Source organism: Lepisosteus oculatus, chromosome 11 (genome assembly GCF_040954835.1).
Source record: "Lepisosteus oculatus isolate fLepOcu1 chromosome 11, fLepOcu1.hap2, whole genome shotgun sequence".
Lineage (NCBI taxonomy): Eukaryota > Metazoa > Chordata > Actinopteri > Semionotiformes > Lepisosteidae > Lepisosteus > Lepisosteus oculatus.
This window is the reverse complement of record NC_090706.1, coordinates 8,374,920-8,394,263: the sequence shown is the minus strand read 5'-3', so window position 1 is coordinate 8,394,263 and position 19,344 is coordinate 8,374,920. Positions and strand designations below refer to the sequence as shown.

The following is a 19,344-nucleotide window of genomic DNA, read 5'->3' as shown; positions in this document are numbered from 1 at the left end:
GATGACTCTAAAGCTGGTGTGCCTACAGTCTGTGCCTCTCCAGACAAATGTGAATAATCAGAATTGAGTGTCGAGAGACTTGGGGTGTTTTAATGACAAGCACAGAGAGGATGGAAATTATAGCTTGGCAATCGAGACAGTAAAAATAGTATCGTTGTCTGGACCTGAAAATTAAAATTAAAAACAGCCGTAACAAATCCTATTGTACTTGTATGCGTAAGGGTAGAGGAGACATGACAAGAGGCGATTCTTAAAAAATGGCAAAACACAGTATACAAAAACAAAACATGAAATAGAAATCATCACCATCACTGTAAAATGGATAATAGTTAAACATTAGACATTTTTGCAGTCCCTTATTTTTCTGGAAAGAGGTTCATACCCTTTTCTCCTAAAAATACTAAACATATCAAGTGCCTATTATCTGTTTATCAAAAAGCTAAGTATCACTTGTCAGCCTTGATTGTGACCTCCACAGTGGTTTTCATGTCTGTGAAGATGATAATGCAGATTGACACAGCGACATCTTTGTTAGGCAGGAAGTGTTCAAATACTGTTGTCAAACCTGGGGGCATAGGGCGGCCTAGATCCCCAACATAAACCTCCCTGAACACTCCCTGCAGCCCAAAGGCATCTCATTAACAGCTGTCTTTGGAGGAGTGGTTATGATATGGCAGGTTAGGCCTACCAAAATTGAATGGGCAGTATCAGAATTAGTGTCCACTCTGTGTGTGCAGCATTTTTCAACCAAGGATCCTGGTGTGTACAGTCTGTTCACCTAAAACCCACACCTGTTTTCATTATACATAGAAGAGCATCTCAGTGGCAAAATACAGGATTTCTCATTTTATTGTAAAACTCAGCATGAGCAGAGCTCTCAGAATCATGATGATATTTTTTGTTATAGCCACCATGGTTGTGTGGTACTGTAAGTGTGCTGGACATCACATCATCAAGCTGGAGGCCAAACATTTGCAGTTCACTTGCAATACTTGCAACACCGTCCACACAGATCCCTACCATGTCCACTGCTACTGTGCTGGGTGACACCGTTTCACCTGGAAATCAGTTTTAACGGGGAAAAAAAAAATCTGATCCAGCTGCCGAAGGCTTTGTTTCCGTGAAAGCAGAGCTCAACCTGAATATGTTAGGAAAGAGGACCCCCTGGTGGCCACTTAAAGAATTTCCACATTTCAGAGAAAGTGACATAGATGTTTGGAGAATGATTCTGGGATTGTTTTCACCTTGTCCAGGAAGCACTAATATTAGTGGAAAAACTGGTGACACTGACGAGCTCTGGGGATTACAGGGCAAATATTAGGCACTATTAATGCATATTTTCCTACAGCAGTGCTTTAAACTCAGCCACAACAAAGAGCGCTCTCCCTTGAGGGTCATAATTAATAGTTGAATGTGCATGAATTTTCCTTTGTTGGCAACTCTGAAGCTAACCTTGTGTTGTTTAGTTAGAACAGAAGACGTCCTATCTATTAAACATCTCAGTCTACTTGGTCTGCATTAAGGCAGAGGAAAGAGTGAACTATTATAAGCCTTTACTTTTTTTTAACACCATGAGGTATTTAAAAGACGATAAACAGCCAGCACAGGAAAGGCAAAACTATCACCTTGAAATAAATGTGCAGGTTCAATAATTCACAGCATGCTGGTAGTAAACGCAGTGATGGGCACAAATTGTCTTCAGGCTTTATTTTTAAAAAAGCATCCAAGTTTTGCTGAAGTTTTCTCATTTGAGCTTGCTTAGCACAAGGACACTCACAAAAGTTGCTGATATAATTATTTGTAATCTGCTTTACTGTACATGGAAAGCATTCCAATGTGCTAGTCTTTACAACACCAAAAATGATTTCATAACAAGAAATCTCTTGATTAAAAATACATACTTTAATTTTTATCTTAATATTAAAAACAGCTACAGGCTCAGCCCGGAATGCATTACATGAAATTAAGAGGTGTTGAGAGACCAGTAGGTGCTAATCTGCCCTGTGACTAGGATTCTCCAATATGATGAGTGGTGACATGGTACTTTAAGAAGCGACACTAATCTGTGGTTCTGACCACGTTGTCATTAAAGACCACATGTTGCTATTTAGAAAAGTAGGGGCGTTATCCCTAGTGTCATGTCGAAATCACACTCTGGGCTTTAATATGCTGTTTGAAGTTCCTCCTTAATTCAACGGTTCAAGACATTTTCTGCTCATGTTCACCTGATCTGCTGTGAAGTAGCGCTTCTGGTGCAGAATGGCTGCCACGCATCTCCATGGAGGACATTCAGGAAATGGGTCTCTTCCTTGGAGTGAAGTCCTTTCGGATCCTTCGGGCTGAAAAGTTACATAACTGCAATGAATCACTGTCTCCATGTGCGAGAAGAATATCAACAGTTGCTGCAGAATTTTGCTGGTTGGTTTGCAGCAGCAGATGGCCGACAGCAGAGATGCACACTAACATTTATTGTCGATAGCCAAATGTCTCATCATCAGTGCGTTTGAACTAGTAAGCTACAGCTGTTGGTTAAGTGCGACTAGTTACTCATTTTGAGAACATCTGTTGTTGTTTTGTGCTCCATTAAGGTAATCTCAATCAGCACAATAACATATTGCTAGATTGCTGCATTTCACATTTAATATAAGAAAAGAGGATTCCAGGTTTTATTTTCTGGTTGAGCAAGAGCTATGGTGCTTCACAAGAACTGATTTTGGAAAATAAAAAATAAAAAATCAGGGCAGAAGTACTCCATTAACAGAAAGGGCATCCAGTCCCAGAGAAGTTAGTAAAGCTCTGGAGCTTCCTTTGTGCTTCTGCCTCACTGCCAGAGGCACATATCTCAAGAGAGAGACTTAATCCCAACGTTGCCCTGCCTGATACTCAGAGTGTCACAGTTACTTCCTACTGTGTGCAGGGCCCAAATTCCACAAGGCACCATTAATCGGAGCCAAGCAGTTTCTTTTACATTTCTCCTATCCAAAAGCAACAAAGCTTTGAGAAGTGACCTAAATTTTACATGTTGTTGCACGCAGCTCCCCTGACCTGCACCGGCAGGATGAGAGAGCACTCAGATATCCGAGAGGTAATTAAAGTAAAGCAATACTGCAAGTGACAGCTGATTTAAAAGGTTAAAGCTTTCTTCTCTTCTCTTTCCTCCAAGGTGTAGAGTAAAGGAAACGGGTTGATTTTCCATTCTCTTGGTGTGGCTGTTTGTAAGGAGATTTTTTTTGTCCGATATCCCTTTCCTTGGGGTTGATTAGAGCTAAATAATTGAGTGCATTGGATGGAGACATTATTAAAATAGACAGAAAGTCAATAATCAAGCAGACGCAAGGTGGAGAAAAGTGCGTGTTGTGTGTTTAGGAGGTGAGGAGTGTTGAGAAAATCGCCTTCAATTGAGGGACAGAAGACACTTCTGTATTTTAGCCTTGCAAGAGCTGGATCCATTAGTTACCTAGAACTCAAGTTTCTTTTGGTAACTTGGCATTCACAATGACATATGAAATCTAAATTTTAGTTTAAGTGATCAATGTAAAGGAAACAAATACTCCACAGAGCTTTTTAAACATTTACAGTGCCTTTATGGGAGACGATAAAAGTACAAATGCAATTCAAGTAAAAGAGATTTCCAATATTTCTTGAAAAGAAAATACATTTTAGGCCTTTGTTTCTCACCAGTTTGCTTTGGGTGAACAACTGCCAAGCATGCAGCACATAAACACCTACTGTACTTAACAGGACTTAAACTGGAATGAATAATCTGCTGCAACATATCACCACTAGCCTGTGTCAACACCAGGGCCCTGGTGGAACTGCAGATCCCTTCTGCTGCAGAAGGTCTGAAGAAAACCTTGCAAGATTAAAGTGACAGCTGTGAAGGTTTGATGGCCTCCTATGATCTCTGCTGCTGAAAGTAACATGCATGAGCAATTGCAAACTAATGGCATAAGATCTTGTGAAAGGAAAATAAGCAGCATCAACAGATTGAACAGAGTAAAATTTATCAAGCTTGACCTAACACCACAGTTGCACGGACATACAGGAGTTTCAGGATTAAACACTCAAACTGGGCTCCCAGCTCCTCGAGCCCAATACTCCAACAGTACAAATTGTAGGCCTCCTTAAATCATCGTCAGCTTTAGATCTGTACAGGACAGTTAAGCAAATTTAATCCACTTCCGGAAGCCTTGCGCTGTTGGGGACCTAAGGTAGCCTACAAAACTCACTGCTGTGGCTGATGGGTAGTCCATGCTACAGCCACTGCTGTTGTACCACAAGTGAGGTACAATACCCCAGTTGTTCCAGTCCAACCACCTGTATGAAGGCAGTGGAAGGGGGTCGTGTGGTTCTATTAACCTAACATTACCGTAAACCGGAAAAAACTCTAGCCTGATGAATCGTTGTGGCTCCAATACCGAAATTACCCACCTACGCTACACAAGCTGCTGTAATGTTGAACAGGTATGAACAGCCAGCGCCTGAGTATTTCACCTGTCTTGAACTTATTATGACACCAGCATTGCCCAGAACTGCTACAAAATTAAGCTATAGTCTTTCCTAAAGCACGAGTCACAGACTGTTCGGAAAACCCACCCTTGCTCTCAAATGCTTCGTCCTTGCTCGAACGAGGAGACTGAGTGGGTGAGGTATGAGATACTAAAACAAAAAGCAGGATGACACAATGGGTCACCAGCACATTAGCAGGAATGTCACTTCAGCACCAGAACAACTGGGAATTAACACCGGTAACCATGGCGACCAAATGGTAATTGCCAGGTACTTCTTCTATCAAAAGAGAAAACAGCAGAGCAATCAAAAATAATTACCCATAGGCCTTCATTTCTGAAACCGACACCATCCTACTGCATACATCACGGTATTCATCATTTCTAGAGCAGAGCATCCCGCTCGACGTCTTCAAATTGTTGCTATGCTAGATACAGGGAAACATAAGAAAGAACTGTGATGTAAATATTTGCACAAAAACCTCAAAATCACAATCAATAAATGTATGTACTATGAAATTATATATGAAAAGGCCCTTGTACAGTATGTACGCGTGACCTTTGATAATAATCGTCATGCCCACAGATACACTCTGGGATTTGTATACAGGAGTATGACACTAGCTCTCTTAACTGCTGGTGTTAAGTTTTGAAATTTCATTGATATTAAATGAATTTATGCCTCACCACTATAACAAAATAACTGCTTATGTCATTTATTTCCACTGCTTTGTTAGGGATATAAAATAAAAAATAAATAAAACTTTTAGGAAATGACAGGGCTATTTTCAAATAGATACTGTATGTACGAAAGGGTTAAGAACGTGAAGACTGGTTACTAATACCTAAAATCTCCTTACAAATGGGTTAGAAACAACCACCCACTGTCCTTTTTTAATTAGCATTGCACAGCACAGGCACAGATTAATCTGCCATTAATTTTTCAATGAATAAGCAAACAGAGTGCACTTAATGCTCACAGCTATCATCTGCAACTGACAAGGTTCCTAATCAGGAAAGAGGCTGACACCTTCTTCTCGGCTTTCATTTCAGAGTTTGGAGGACATTAAAAGTCAAACTGGCAAGACTACAGTGATCAGTAAAGACATACAGCAGCTCTCCCAGTTGCAGTGGGAGTTTTAATAGTTTTGTGGGGTTTTTTTTCCAAAAACATAGGAATAGTGCCATGGGTTTGCCATCTCTAAAACTCTGATAAGTCTGGGTGACTTTGACCCCATAAGGTTTTCATTAAACTGTCAGCTAAAGAGCTCTTTGTGTTGTCAACAATGACACAAGGACAGGGTCACCTGCCTTCAAGTTTCCCTGCCATCCTGCTTACCCTTACATGCAGCTAATTCTAAGTGCTGGTCGTTTTGCCAAATAGCGTCATCGTGCTTTAGAAGCTGTCGAAAATTAAGTTTCCCCTAGATACTCTCACCAGCACTTGCTAGCTACTCCATAGCTGTGACCCTGAGATAAGATCTCTTCGAATGAGATAAGAGGAAGAAATAAAAGCAACTGAATTCTCATTAGAATTTGTTAAGCTCTAGCTATGAACCAGGACAGTACCTCATTGATCTTGACCTCAACAATCCAGCAAATACCCCCAGTGCCAAACAGTAAATCAAAATATTGTTAAGTCTCCATATAACATCCCAGATTGCCAGTGGATGGCTCTGAGATGCTCAGTTTGGAATGAATGTATGAATATTGTATAATTGAAACAGAACTGGGATTATTGTGCATCACTTTGAATCTGAACAGCGAAGAAACTGTCAGAGGGAGAAAGCGAAAAAAAAATGGTAATTGGCAAGACTTTGTACAGGATTGTTTACAGAGAGACTCTGATATCCATTGGTAAATTATGGAAAACTGCCCTTCAGAATGCATGAACATGCACAGACAAAAGTGATATAATATGCAAATAAATGGGGTGTAACCTGAGTTTGTGTGCGTGTGCATGTTAGTGGGGGGACAGGAGGGGGGTGGTGGGAGGACATCCCAGATGTCGCAAGCACTGAGCAGAATGGGTGCTGGGGGTGGCCTGGCTCAGAAGCTACCATCGGATAAACATATTTTAAAATTTATAGGACGATGTAGTTTAAGACAAAAGTAATTACCCGTTTATGACTTGATTAAAAGCGAGAGGCTATAGAATACGTCCTGCCAGCTTGGCACCCCTCCAACCAGCAGGTTTGCAGCTTCATGTCTTTCAGATAGATGTTCTCTGCCCGGTGAAACTGTTCAGCTCCTGTGCCTCCGCTTGAAAGCCCAAGCATCAAGCAGCAAGGTCCTCGCTAGGTCACGTTTCTGATGGACGGATGGTATGCAGAATACACAGCTGGCAAGTATTCACTCTGTATCCCCTCCTTTTGCACGTCCCCGACGAAGAGTGAGCAGTGAGCACTATAGAGACTGGGAGGACATGTTGACACCTCATGATCAGATGACGGATGGAACACCAAGTCCTGCATTTAGTTGCCAACAGGAGCATGGTGCTACATCTCTTGATCCACCCAACATAATGAGGAGAGAAATGGGGAGTGGGAAAAGAGTGTGGTTGCACGCCAAAATAGTTATCAGGGGAGCATAGCATGTACTTTAGAGTCGTTCACTCCTAATATCCTTTGCCATAGAGAGTTGATTTCCAGTGTATAATTAATCACGATGCTGGAAGTTATTGCATCATGGTTATCTTTTCGCCTGGAGATGTCACATTTTGTGCATGAAGAAAAATCAAAAGAAGCTGACAGGGGCATAGAGAATAATTAACACTGGCAAAATGGTGATAGTTTAAAAAGTGTTGATCAGAAGCTCATGTTGAAATCCGACTGAAAGTTATGGGAAGGCTAAATCATTTGTGATATGCTCAGTGCCCATACGTCTCATCTTGAGCCTTCTTACATACCTGGGTTCATATGAAACTGACACTTCAGAAACTGAAATATTATTACTCGTATTGAATACATATTTATTTTATGAGCTGTGTGATATTTGATAGCACCTGGACCTGTGCAGAACAAGAAACTGTAGCCTTTATCTTAACTTATTAATATGGCCTAATCTTTAATGATGTTTCTCATTTTTTCTAGAGTCTGAGCCCCACATTCTGATGAAACCTCTATTAGTTCTCTAAGGAATAACATACAAATGATTTAACGCGTGACTGCCTCTGGTTAACCTCTGACCAGGTTAAAAGTTCCTATTGGAAACTAAAGGTTCTTGTAATTTACCTGCATGTTCCTATTTTGCACTTCCCCCAGAAACTAGCAATATGAAAAGAATTGACTTCCTAGGTGAAGTCAGTACCCGTAACTTTAAACTGGACAATGCTGCCCATAGCTACACAGCTGATTGCTTTCTGGCTCTCTGCAAAGGCAGGTAAGGTTTTCAGCTCAACTCAACTTTCAATTTAAGGGATATTCTCTACTCTATTTTTAGAAGTCTAGTCCTCAAGGCCAATAATTAAGCAAATAATCATGTTTACAACAGCTGCAAGAATAGAAGTTACATACACGGCCAAAGACTTTGTTCTGCTTGTTTTATATTTGGGCTATTTGGTATATCTAATTGCTCTTCAGATTTCAAACCCTCTCCAAGAAAAGAGAGGAGGGAAGAAAGTTGTGACCGGAGCATAAATCCTATTACAGTAGCAGCAGCATTTTGTCTGTTTGGTAGCTAGGAATGTATTGATCTGAGGATTGTCTTCAGCTGTTAATAACATAAGAAATGTCGTAAATGAGAGAATATCCTTTGTCCCTCCTAGCCAGATTGGATATTAATATCTAAATGTTGAAAGGACCTCATCTAGCCTTTTACTGAGAGAAACAGATTTTTCTTCTTACCCCTTACCTGTTCTGTTTTAGATCCTTTAACAAGTTCTCAATCTGGCGACATGTAAGGACATTTATCAAAAGCCATAAGAATATCTACATGCAGTATCCCCATCTTATTTGTATCCGTGCTGCTTGCTTACTCTAACACTTTCAAGCTAAACATGCTTTTTACATTGAATTAATTTCATAGATCCTAATACGATAGACATGATTCTCCACGTTATGGAAATGATAGTTAAGACTTTCTTGTAATTAAAATAATTATGGACTATAATTACATGGTTTGGTTTGACCACTTTTTATGGCCTGAGACTTGTTGCATGGTCCTTCCTTGATAAACACTACAGTATATCAGACTTTTTCTTTGTTATTTAAAACCTTACCATTATTATCACAGTACATCTGAAACATTTGATGTAACCTTTTAACTGTTCTTTTGCTGCTATAATGTAAAAAACTCATGTGCTGTACCTCAATCTCAATTTTGAAGGAGGAACTGGATTTTGTTGCAATTTCCATTGATGTTGTTTGGCTGTTGGGAATCTTCTAGAATGCTCCACCCACTGAACAAACTGAATATCACAGTGTTATTGGATATTTTCAAGGTGGAAGTTATATAGGGTGTTTATATGGATTAAGAAAAGCACTGTGTGTGATCCAACACTGCTTCAGGGTCTATTTTTATTTGAAACAAAAGACAGCTCACTTGATTCTCCACAGCTGTGAACATGCAATTAGCCAATTTTCCCACAATTGACACTTATCAGTATCAGTACTACCAGAAGCAGAGCCTCTGTATTAACAATCAACAAACTATGTAAATTGTACAGAAAAGATCCTACAGCACAAAAAAATGCAAACAGTACAGATTGTGTTTAATGTTCACATTCTATGGTGAATTAATGGCTAATTGTTTTGCTATATGACAAAATGTAATACTGCATATTTTCCTTTCTCTTATCCTGCAGTTTCCCCCACTTAGTTTTAGAAAAACCCAAGGAAAACGCTTCAACCTCTTTGGGTTCTGTTTGTGTCAGCAGATCCTTGTTAACACCATTCTGTCTTTCAGCAGGTGCTAGTTTCCCCCCTGAATCCCTTCCATCCTCTCGCGAACTGAGATTCAACCCTGAAAAGCTGGTTGTGTTGGTTGGTAAAAACGTCGAGATGAGCTGTCAGCTTCAGTCTAGCCTAAACTTCGTTTGGTACCACTTGGCGCGATCTTCAGACACATACAAAACAGTCAGTTTGGGAGCAACCCTAGTTATGAACTCTGCCAAGCTAGAAGATTCTGGAGACTACAAATGCATAGCCTTCAATCCCAATGGAAATCAATCCAACTTGACCACTAACGTAGATCTCCAGGGTATGTACTGTACTTAATGTTTCCTCGGCATTTTTAGTATCAGTCTTAGATGTCGACAATAACAATAGCTGTTAACGAGACTCTCAAGTGTCAAATTAATAACATGCCACAATACCTGTATTAATAATAGCCATTAAGAGCTTTTCTTCCAGAACAATACATTGGCTTTTCTTCCTCTAGAAATATTTTTGTTGTGAAGTGAATATTTTTTCAAAGATTTGCTTTTACTGAATTTACTCACTGAAGTGATGCACATTCTTGTCTGGTACACCTTTAATGTATGCTAAAAATGCATTCATGGCACTTCACCAATGTTTATTAAGCTTTTTAATTTGCCCTCCCTTCATTTTTTGTAACGATTGTCTTAACACACACCTTTATCTAGGAAGACAAACTGTATCTCCAGGGTGGCACAGTGGTTTGTATTGCTGTTTCGCAGCTTCAGAGTCCTGGATTCAGTTCCTGGGGTGCTCTCTGTGTGGAGTTTGTATAATCTCTGTGTGTTTGCGTGGGATACCTACAGGTGCTCTGGTTTCCTCCCATGGTCCAAAGACACGCTGAAGTTAATTGGATTCCGGAAAAATTGGCCATGGCCAGTGTGTGTTTGTGTTTGCGTCTGCGTGTGCCATGTGATAAACTGTCATCCTGTCCAGGGTGTATCTTGTCTTGTGCCCCTTGCTTGTTGGAAAAGTCACCGCCATTACCCTGTATTGGATAAACCAGTTAGGAAATGGATGCAAGGATGAAGTTCCCATTAGGAAAGGAATGACCATGTAACTACCAGAAATTAAGACAATGGTAAATCCCACTACAGGCTGGAAGTTCAATGCTTCAAGTGCTGTGCTAGAAAAAATTAAATCACAATACCACATAAAAATGGTCAAAAATAATAACAGATCAGATCTCTCAAATACCAAGTATGCTTAAAAAGCCTCTTTCAACTACACAGCTTCATATACAGACAGTGGAATTAACTTCTATTAGAAAGAAGAACAAATTGTAGTAAGGTCTGGTTAAAAGATATACTGTACACTGCTGTGGAATAACCAAACAATCACAAACTGCAGTATTCTCAACTGGGTCACTTCAGCTTATTCTCTGGTGTAATACAATAATGAATTAAATAATATGAAGGCTGTGGCCTAGTCCTACTTTTAATGGATTAAGAACCTGTGGGAAAAATAAAAAACGAACTGTACGTGGACAGGGTACGGTATATGAAGGGATCAATATTGATAACGAGACATCTGCTGAACAGTAATCATATTGTTGTGGTGAAAGACAAAAGGTCAGTGCTTCTTTGCTCTTTGCTGTGCATGTTTTTCTTAATTGATTTGCAAGGAAATATTCTGAAAAGGCAGTCTCAGCAATTTGTGTATCAGTTTCTCACCAAGCCTATCCTTCCTCTTTTAGCAACAGAATTTGAAATAGCAAATTGTTTAAGTTCCTATTTTTAGGTATGCTTTATTGCCCCCAAAGATGCAATAATCATGATTAAACAGCTTAGCCATAAGGATAAAGCTGTCAGAACCTCACCCATAAAATGAGCCCAAGAGCTTCTGTTTTTGGTGATGGTGGTAGGGTTGGTGAGGAGTAACTTGAGCAAAGTGTCATATTTATAGTATACCCCATGTGAGAGCAGGTGATTAAAAGGAACTGGGATATTTTGAACCCTAACAAATGTTTTATACAGGCCCAGGAGCCCATTTCTACACTCAGTCACTTTTAGCATGATGTAAATCTGGAACAATCTATCCAGCCATGTTGCTGAATCCAATGAGATCCTATGACCAATTACCTACTAATATAGAACATATAGCCTCCTCGTGTTTGTTACCTTATGTTCTCTGCTATATATACAGTATATCATTTCATGAACGTCCTCTTGCGCATCTCTTTTGCACCCCTCCCACCACCCCATCTACACTCTTGTAGCAGCTCCCTGGCTCATTCCCTATGAAAGTGAGGGAGAGAGCAGTCAGGCTGCCATTGCCTCAGCTACCCACGTTACACCAAATAATCTCTAATACATTTTGTCCCTATATGGCACTTATTAGAGTTGGACTCAACTGCTGAAAAATAAATTATGAAGTCAGTTGAAAAAATATTTTTCAGAGACCTATAGCAAAACAGCTATTTCATGTTTCAGTTATGCACAGTAGGTGCCTGATTAAAAATAACCTAAGGAAATTATTTTCTCCGTTATTTTGCATACTGTACATTGTTTTGTACTGTGGCTTCCTTTAGGAATGTTTATATCCCTTTTCCAGCTGTGCCATCAACAGTTGCCACACTGACTGTTTATGCACCCCTGTGAAAGTACTTTATGAATTACTGCACAGTGCTTATTATAGATTTATACAGTTAACAACTTTATCCAAGATGGCTTAACTGTAGAATCAACATCATGTAATAAAGTGAATATCAAGCAATAAAGATGCAACTAATGTTACAATGACTTAAAAGATTGCGACACACACAAAGAGAGTATTCAATACTTATTGTGCTGACAATCATTCAAGACGAATACAGTGGCAATAAAACAATACACATCATCCCTAAACCAGGTACTGTAAACAATACCTTCTGTGTTTAAGTTCTGAACTTTAAATTTAATCTTTTAAGTGTCAAAGCAGTTGGTGTAAGAAATAAGTCTGGATGGGCTTTTAGCCTTGTCCTCTTACAGTGCAAATACTTCAATACTTGTTACTTTTTCTTCATTGAATGTCATGTGGAGAATATAGACTGTTTGAATATAGACTGGTTACATATAGAGTGGTTACAGAATGGCGCTTCTGTCTTTTAAACCCTAACTTCCTTCTGCCTTGGTGACACCACTTTTTCACACACAGACTGTACTTTCCCTTTTTCTCTCTCAGTCTTAGAAAAGATCTCTTTCCTCTCTGTGGTGGCCCACCCCAGCGACCTCTTTGTGTTTGAAGGCTACACCATCACTCTGACATGCCAGGCCACCACATGGCCGCCCATCATCACCTGGAGCTGGTACAAAAGTACTGAGGAAGGGTCTAGCATGGTGGGCCTTGGGAAGGAACTGAGCCTCTACAGAGTGGAGGAGAGTGGTGTGTACTACTGCCGTGCAAACAGTACAGTGCTGACAATCATTCAAGACGAATACAGTGGCAATAAAACAATACACATCATCCCTAAACCAGGTACTGTAAACAATACCTTCTGTGTTTAAGTTCTGAACTTTAAATTTAATCTTTTAAGTGTCAAAGCAGTTGGTGTAAGAAATAAGTCTGGGTGGGCTTTTAGCCTTGTCCTCTTACAGTGCAAAGGAACAAATATAGGAGCTTTAGGGAAGCTCATTGCACAAGCCCAGAGTTGAGAATTTAGTCAGGACACCAGGATACTGTTCTCTCAGGGCCACAATTTCCCTTTATTTAGTTTTGGAAAGAATTCCAAAGAGCCAGGTCTGTACTGTTCATAGCATTCCACATGTTTGCCTAGGGCCTGACCTACACTCACGGAGTTCTCTTGAATTCCCTGGTTCTTCCAACAGCGGAGATGATACTGGCTTTAGCAGCAGTCATTCTGGTGCTGCTGTCCTTGCTGTTCTTTGTACCGGTGGTTTTCTGGCTGTGGAGACAGCAGAGGCAAGCAACAGTGAACACACCAGCCAGCAATGTGAAACAAAAAGGTGAACGTGGTTGCTATTTCCATGCCCTACTTGACTTTTTTATCCTTCTGTTAAATTACCAATTATTCCTCTTTATACCTGGTGTGTTAAACTCAGTTTCTGGAGGGTAAAGTGGCAGATTTTTACTCCAAACTTGGTAATCAATTTAAGATTTAACCTTAATATTTTCTTAGCCTTAACTAGAAGATTTCTAAAGTTCTTTTATGGATGATGACATAAAACCCTTCAGATAACCTCACTCTTGTAATCCTGGTTCCAGCATGGGTGGAACATGCCACACATTTCACCAACGTGTATGTTCTGGACTCACCGCACTTTATAGGAGAGTAGGTGTCAATTGGAGTAGGGATGAAGTTCGAATTGACCGCACTGAAAACTCACAGGTTTGAAAATTGTTCAGGTTTCAAATCAGTTACTTATTTGTATTTATTCCACTCAAATTTTCATTCTTCATGTTCATCTCATTAATTTTACTCAAAGAGGCTACCTTTGAATGAATCCTTTCTTTCGAATTGTAAGAACTTAAGAAAGGTTACACATAAGACTACTCCATTCAGCACATCTACCTCATTGATCTCCCCAAACCAATTCTGGAAAAAGGGTATTGACTTTAACAACATGGCTTGTTTAAGAGGTGCACTGTCCTTTGTGTTAAAAAGTGCCTCCTGTTTACAGTTTTAAATGCCCTTAAAAATTAAGTTACTTCTGCAGAAGTCCATTGAGTTCAATTTGACAATGCCTTTTAGGAATTTGAATGCTTAAATCAAGTCTCCCTGTACTCATCGCCATTCAAAAATATATAATATTAAGATTTTTAAGTCAGTCATAATATGAAACGTATCATGTTATGCTTCCATATCCTACTAGTTTCAGTTAAGGATGCATATCTTAAAAACACTTAAGTTAATGTTTTGTCAAATGCTGTACACTGAGATAGCTCATCTTAAAAAGAAGAGGACATGTTTCATAGCCCAGGCAAAAAAACTAAAGCAAAATGTGTGGTTTTGCCATCATTTAAATAAATGCATTTGTATAAATAAGCATTGACAGATGTGTCTTAAATGAATTCACTTGAAATTTGAACAAACACAGGGAGAAACTACTGATCAATAAAACTGAAAGGAGTGTAAGTGTCAGATAAATCAATTTTAGCAAACAACTTAAACTAATAGGCTGGTGGATAACATTGGTGCTTATTGGCTCCATTGCGTCTAAGACTGTAAGTGCAAAGCCATTTATACAGTAGTAATCTGGACTTTTGTCAAATTCCTGTATATGGTAATGTTCATTTCATAAGCATTATTAATCCTCTGCACTTCACTGTTAGAGGAAGTTGTATCAGTCCCAGTTTCCTTCTTCAACATCTTCTTGATACATTGGGGGAAAGTGGTTATTATTTCTTGAAGCAGTGGCAATTTTTCTACTCTTGCAACAGAAGAAGAGTATAAATAGGAGGCTTTCTGCTTGCAGTAATCCAAAAATAGGATTAACTCTTGATATACCATTGTTGAATTGTTGGGGTTATTGTAATCAACTGCTATCATTGCTTTTTGTGGAATTCTTCTTAGTTGGGTAAACATAAGGGATTAACATTTAACATTAATTACAGACACGGAGAACAACTGAGTTGCTACACTTTCCCAAGTCAAGAATGAGTAGAGAGTAGAGAGTAGAGTAGATTAATTAGTAGAATGAGTGAAGCATCCTTGAAGCAGTGAAGATAGCCAGAAATTAAGCAACATATACTTAATAGTTGATACAGGATCACATCGAGTTTGAATTGCACTAGGGTTATCATACTCCAGACCTTGTTGAAAAACAACACTACCCATAACAGTAGAGGGTGGGCTGGAGTAATAGATTTTTTTGCTGATGTACTAAGTGACCATGGAACAACTGTATTTAATCTAAACTGTACACTGTGCCTTGAACATCTTAAAATTGAAAATAAATTAAATAGTCTGGACAACGAAGTATACAAAACTCACACAGACCGCTGGGATAGACCAACCTGTTGCCTACGCTTCTCCTCAATAGTGGCACAGGCACAGAACTGTTAGGGCATGCCACAAATCCTTGTCATGTATTCATCCAGAGACTGGAGGCTCCAAAACTGAAGACACTATAACATAACAGACATATGACAAGCCTAATATACACCTTCCAAGATTTCTCTGCAGCTATCTGAGGAAGACATTGAGCCCTAAAGCAGTTTTTAATGCCTGTAGATTTTAACTGTAAATATTTAAATGTTCTAAGAGCTTGGAATATAATCATCTTCCTTTCTTTTTGCAATGCTAATAAACTTTGTGGCTACAAAGCCAAATTCTCTCTTGCCTATGATAGCATGGGCCACAGCTAATGAAGATTAATAACACTGATGAGGAACTGTCAAAAAGCCTGTCACAGCCATTGTAAGCTATTGAATTGCAAGTTTTGATTCCACTGTTGAGAAACAACCATCTCTACTGGGGAATACATACTGGCTCTTCAGCTATTTAAGTAATGTTGAGATGTTGCTATGTTAGTTGTGGTTTTTTATTATAATACACAGCTTTCATCTTCCATTTCCTTTTGCTGTTAAACTATTTTAAATTATATCTAAATTAAACTATATCTAAATTCTCTTCAGATTCTATTAGATGCAGGTGCAGTGTGTTACTGATTTTATTCATTCTTCATGCATATCTTTTTAAATGTATTCAGGTATCAAGATGCCTTTTCCTGAGCCAGCAAAAGCTCCAAAGTGGTAAGTATTTACTTTGTAAGTATTTACTTAATATTTCTACCTTCTTTCTTTTTTATATTGTAGTTGATAGACTATTGGTAAGAAACAAGTAGTAGGTTTATTCCATACTGAAAAGAGAAGAAAGAAGGAAAACACAATGTTGTGGCCTTGGAGCGTTGTGTCCACACACCTGAAGAAGGCTCCACGGCCACAACATTGTGTTTTCCTTCTTTCTTCTCTTTTCAGCATGGAATGAACCTATTACTTGTTCCTTTGCAACCTACACATGCTGACACAGCTGCCCACATGAACTATTGGTAAGAAATGCTTTCAAAGGAACCTATCTGATCTAATGGAATTTGAAGATCTGTTCAATGCTCTCTTTGATTTTAAAATACCCCACCTGTACTACATTTTATCTGCAGGAAAAAATATATATACAGTATATAGATGTGTTTTTGTAAGTCAGGTTTTTTTATATTGTCACATTCTTCAGTGTGCTTCTAAAGCAGGGCAAGCCTAAATTATTTTCCTTCCAATCCACTCAAATGCTCTGGACACCTCCTCAATTCTCAAATCAAGGATTATCTGGATCAATATAGCAATAAAATGTTGGTTGAATCAAAGCTCTGCATTGAACATTCCACCCCTGAAGGTCCAACTGAGTCTTCGCCTCTCCTTCAGTAAAAAACAGCTGGACACACCCAATGACGTGATCTACATGAACTACAAAGCATCTGGAGAACTTCTATCATGACCTGACATCCGACAGAACATGGGAGGAAAACAGTTATGACACCTTTATGTGAAGAAGACCTGAAAACACTACTAAACTCACAATCTACGCAGCACCTGTTGTATTAATTGAAATGTAGTTTTTTAACTCTGCATTACAGCTTACTCTGGTGCACTTGTTTGAAATTACCACAAAGACACCTTTCAAAGACATAATAATTTCGTAGACTATGGCAATTTATCATTTCATATCCATATCAGATGAGGCCTTTTCTTTTCCTGCATTTGAAGCATCTTCACTACAATTTACACAGGAATGCAAAAGTTATTAGCTTAGGATCTGTCTCTTCAGTACTTCCGATCAGGGCCTGTATACCAAGCTATTCTATTGTTTTAGTTTCATCTCTTGCTGAATATGTTTAAAGAAGCAAATCAACATGTTAAGCAAAATACTCACACGGTACATTTTCCATGTACAAATCACTCATTCAGAATGACACAACAGCAAGTTTTGGAGTGCTGGCTCTTTTAGTTTTGTCTCTTGGGACAAATTAAGTGATCACACTTCCTTCTTTACTTCTCCAATTTGCACAATCATGCTTCCTCAAAACTCTCTTCATTCCTGCCAGCTGGCTGTACACTGTAACAGATGTGTAGGTATGCAGTAAACATATTTTTCAGGACAAATATCACAGTAAAGGTCATTTAAAGGATAATATGGTTGTTTGGTATTTGATTTAGTGTTATTTACAGAGTTACAGAAGAGTTATTATGCTAAACTAAAGCATTATAGTAACACGCATTTATATAACACAGTTTACTTCAAAAGCATAAAAAACAGATTGTAATGGAAAAATGCAATATATATAATTGTTCGACAGGCAAGTGGTTATTTCAGAAACTTCTTCATCGAAAGCTTTATGTTCATCTAGAATTTGATTAAACTTTGCTTTAATCAGGTTCGCTGTTTATGTTACTTGATGTCTGAACTGCAGAAAAGGACTTGGGTGGACCAATGCAGAGATCAAAATATACTCTTTCTCACAGCAATCCTGATCTAGTCTAGTTGCTTAACCTTAAATAATCCTCTTTTCTCTTTCTGTGCATATTTTGGTCCCATCTGTCCAGCACATTCAGTAGTACAAATGGCTCTGAATGATGCAAGATCTGGAAATGAGCTGCAAAGACAAATACAGTAACAACATATGATTCGTTCCATTATGAAGCACATACAGACACGTACAATATACTGTATATGCATCTTACAAGGATGACCTTTCGGGTTCATGGTGTGCTTCAAGAACATGCAGTCACTGTTAATTAAGGGAATGGATTTTAATTAGAATGATCTGATCTACATTGTAGTGGGACTGCTGGTATATACCAGCTGCCATGTGTCTCCCAGGTGGGTGTAATTCAGTGGTTATTGAAATTGATCTTCTATGGAATTGAAGGTGCTTTATAAATGCATGGATTTATGATAAAATCATCTTTTTTATGAAAATGAATGGGAGCTAATATTAAGGGGAAAGAGTAAGAGAAAAAAGTGTCCTTAGGTGGAATCTGAGAGAGAACAAAGGTGCAGGAGGAGGGAGAGTGAAGGGAGCTGGTAGAAGAATAAGACGTGAAACTGAGAGAGGGAAGGAGGGGGTAGAGTGAAATATTCCGGAGGAGAGACAGAGAGAGTGGAAGGGGAGGAGCAGTGGGGAGAAGGAGAGAGTGGGAATGAGCCCCCCCGATGAACAGGCATGTGGAAAGGTGAACACTGGAAAGATTGCTGGGTAGGGAGAGGGGATGGAAGAAAGAGCATAATCTGTTCATAGAGAAAATGAGCAAGAGTAATTTACTCTGAAACTCTGTTTTTCCCTGATAGAAGGTGGTGGCAACAAGAGAGGAAAAAGAGGACAAGACAGACAGCAACCAAGATGAGAAGTAGCTACAGTTCAGGCACTATCCTCTCCAAAGATATGAGAGCAGCAGTGTAGGATCTAGGCAAAAGAGGGGACTGCCTGGGTGGTGAAGTTGTCAGGGGAGATCCAGATGTAAGAATCTAAAGATCCAGACGGCAAAAATGGGAGAATATTGATCCTTCAGGTGTGCAAACGCAAAAGCAGGAGAGTCCCATGCAATTGCTGGCACATCATCTAACGAGTCAAGACAACACTCCAGCATGAGAACGCCAGTAAATAATTGATTAACCCCTTACAGCATGTAGCACTTGGACACACCACTTCATTAAGGTAATTAAAGTAATTGCATGAACTACACAGGCCATCAGTAACCATTACAGCTGAAAACACACCAATTACTAGTAGTCCTAAACAAAGAAATGAATCCTACAGAAATAAAACAATGAAAATCTACAAATAGCTTACCCCATGTGTGGTCTCCTGTCTGCAATACCCTTACTGTCAGAAGGCTGGTCTGTTCTTAGACTAAGGGAAAGTACATTATCTGTCTAATTTAGCAATATGCTGTACAGCAAAGAGGCAGAAAACTGGAGTATCATGATT

At 39.1% G+C, this 19,344-nt stretch overlaps 1 protein-coding gene and 1 long non-coding RNA gene across 8 annotated transcripts; one reads left to right on the top strand and one right to left on the bottom strand.

The window, feature by feature from the left end:
• Window positions 1-1,949: 1,949 nt before the first annotated feature.
• On the bottom strand, window positions 1,950-19,288 carry LOC107077538 (uncharacterized). 3 transcript variants are annotated; one of them, XR_011191044.1, is made up of 7 exons: window positions 19,207-19,281; window positions 17,907-18,009; window positions 17,289-17,471; window positions 15,380-15,490; window positions 13,197-13,307; window positions 4,830-4,936; window positions 1,950-2,339 (listed from the first exon to the last, which is right to left on the bottom strand). It is a non-coding gene; the product is annotated as an uncharacterized lncRNA (long non-coding RNA). The 3 variants fall into 3 exon arrangements; XR_011191043.1 differs by lacking the exon at window positions 17,907-18,009 and having other exon boundaries at window positions 15,357-15,490; window positions 19,207-19,288; XR_001478566.2 differs by lacking the exon at window positions 17,907-18,009 and having other exon boundaries at window positions 19,207-19,288.
• LOC107077537 (B-cell receptor CD22-like) lies at window positions 7,627-19,213 on the top strand. 5 transcript variants are annotated; one of them, XM_015348849.2, is made up of 6 exons: window positions 7,627-7,889; window positions 9,417-9,707; window positions 12,587-12,880; window positions 13,231-13,368; window positions 16,075-16,117; window positions 18,708-19,213. In XM_015348849.2, exons 1-6 carry the CDS (start codon window positions 7,838-7,840, stop codon window positions 18,814-18,816), a joined length of 927 nt encoding a protein of 308 aa, XP_015204335.1. In that variant the 5' UTR covers window positions 7,627-7,837; the 3' UTR covers window positions 18,817-19,213. The 5 variants fall into 5 exon arrangements, with proteins under 5 accessions (XP_015204335.1, XP_015204334.1, XP_015204336.1 ...); XM_015348848.2 differs by having other exon boundaries at window positions 9,414-9,707; XM_015348850.2 differs by lacking the exon at window positions 18,708-19,213 and adding an exon at window positions 16,781-17,547 and having other exon boundaries at window positions 9,414-9,707.
• Window positions 19,289-19,344: the final 56 nt, after the last annotated feature.

What these genes read in the sequence shown, in the direction of transcription:
- LOC107077537 (XM_015348848.2), top strand. Translation starts at nt 7,838, where the DNA reads ATGCTGCCCATAGCTACACAGCTGATTGCTTTCTGGCTCTCTGCAAAG. An exon ending in CTGGCTCTCTGCAAAGGCAG is followed by an intron (nt 7,890 to 9,413) that starts GTAAGGTTTTCA and finishes TCTGTCTTTCAG; the next exon opens with CAGGTGCTAGTTTCCCCCCT. An exon ending in CCAGCAAAAGCTCCAAAGTG is followed by an intron (nt 16,118 to 18,707) that starts GTAAGTATTTAC and finishes CCCTGATAGAAG; the next exon opens with GTGGTGGCAACAAGAGAGGA.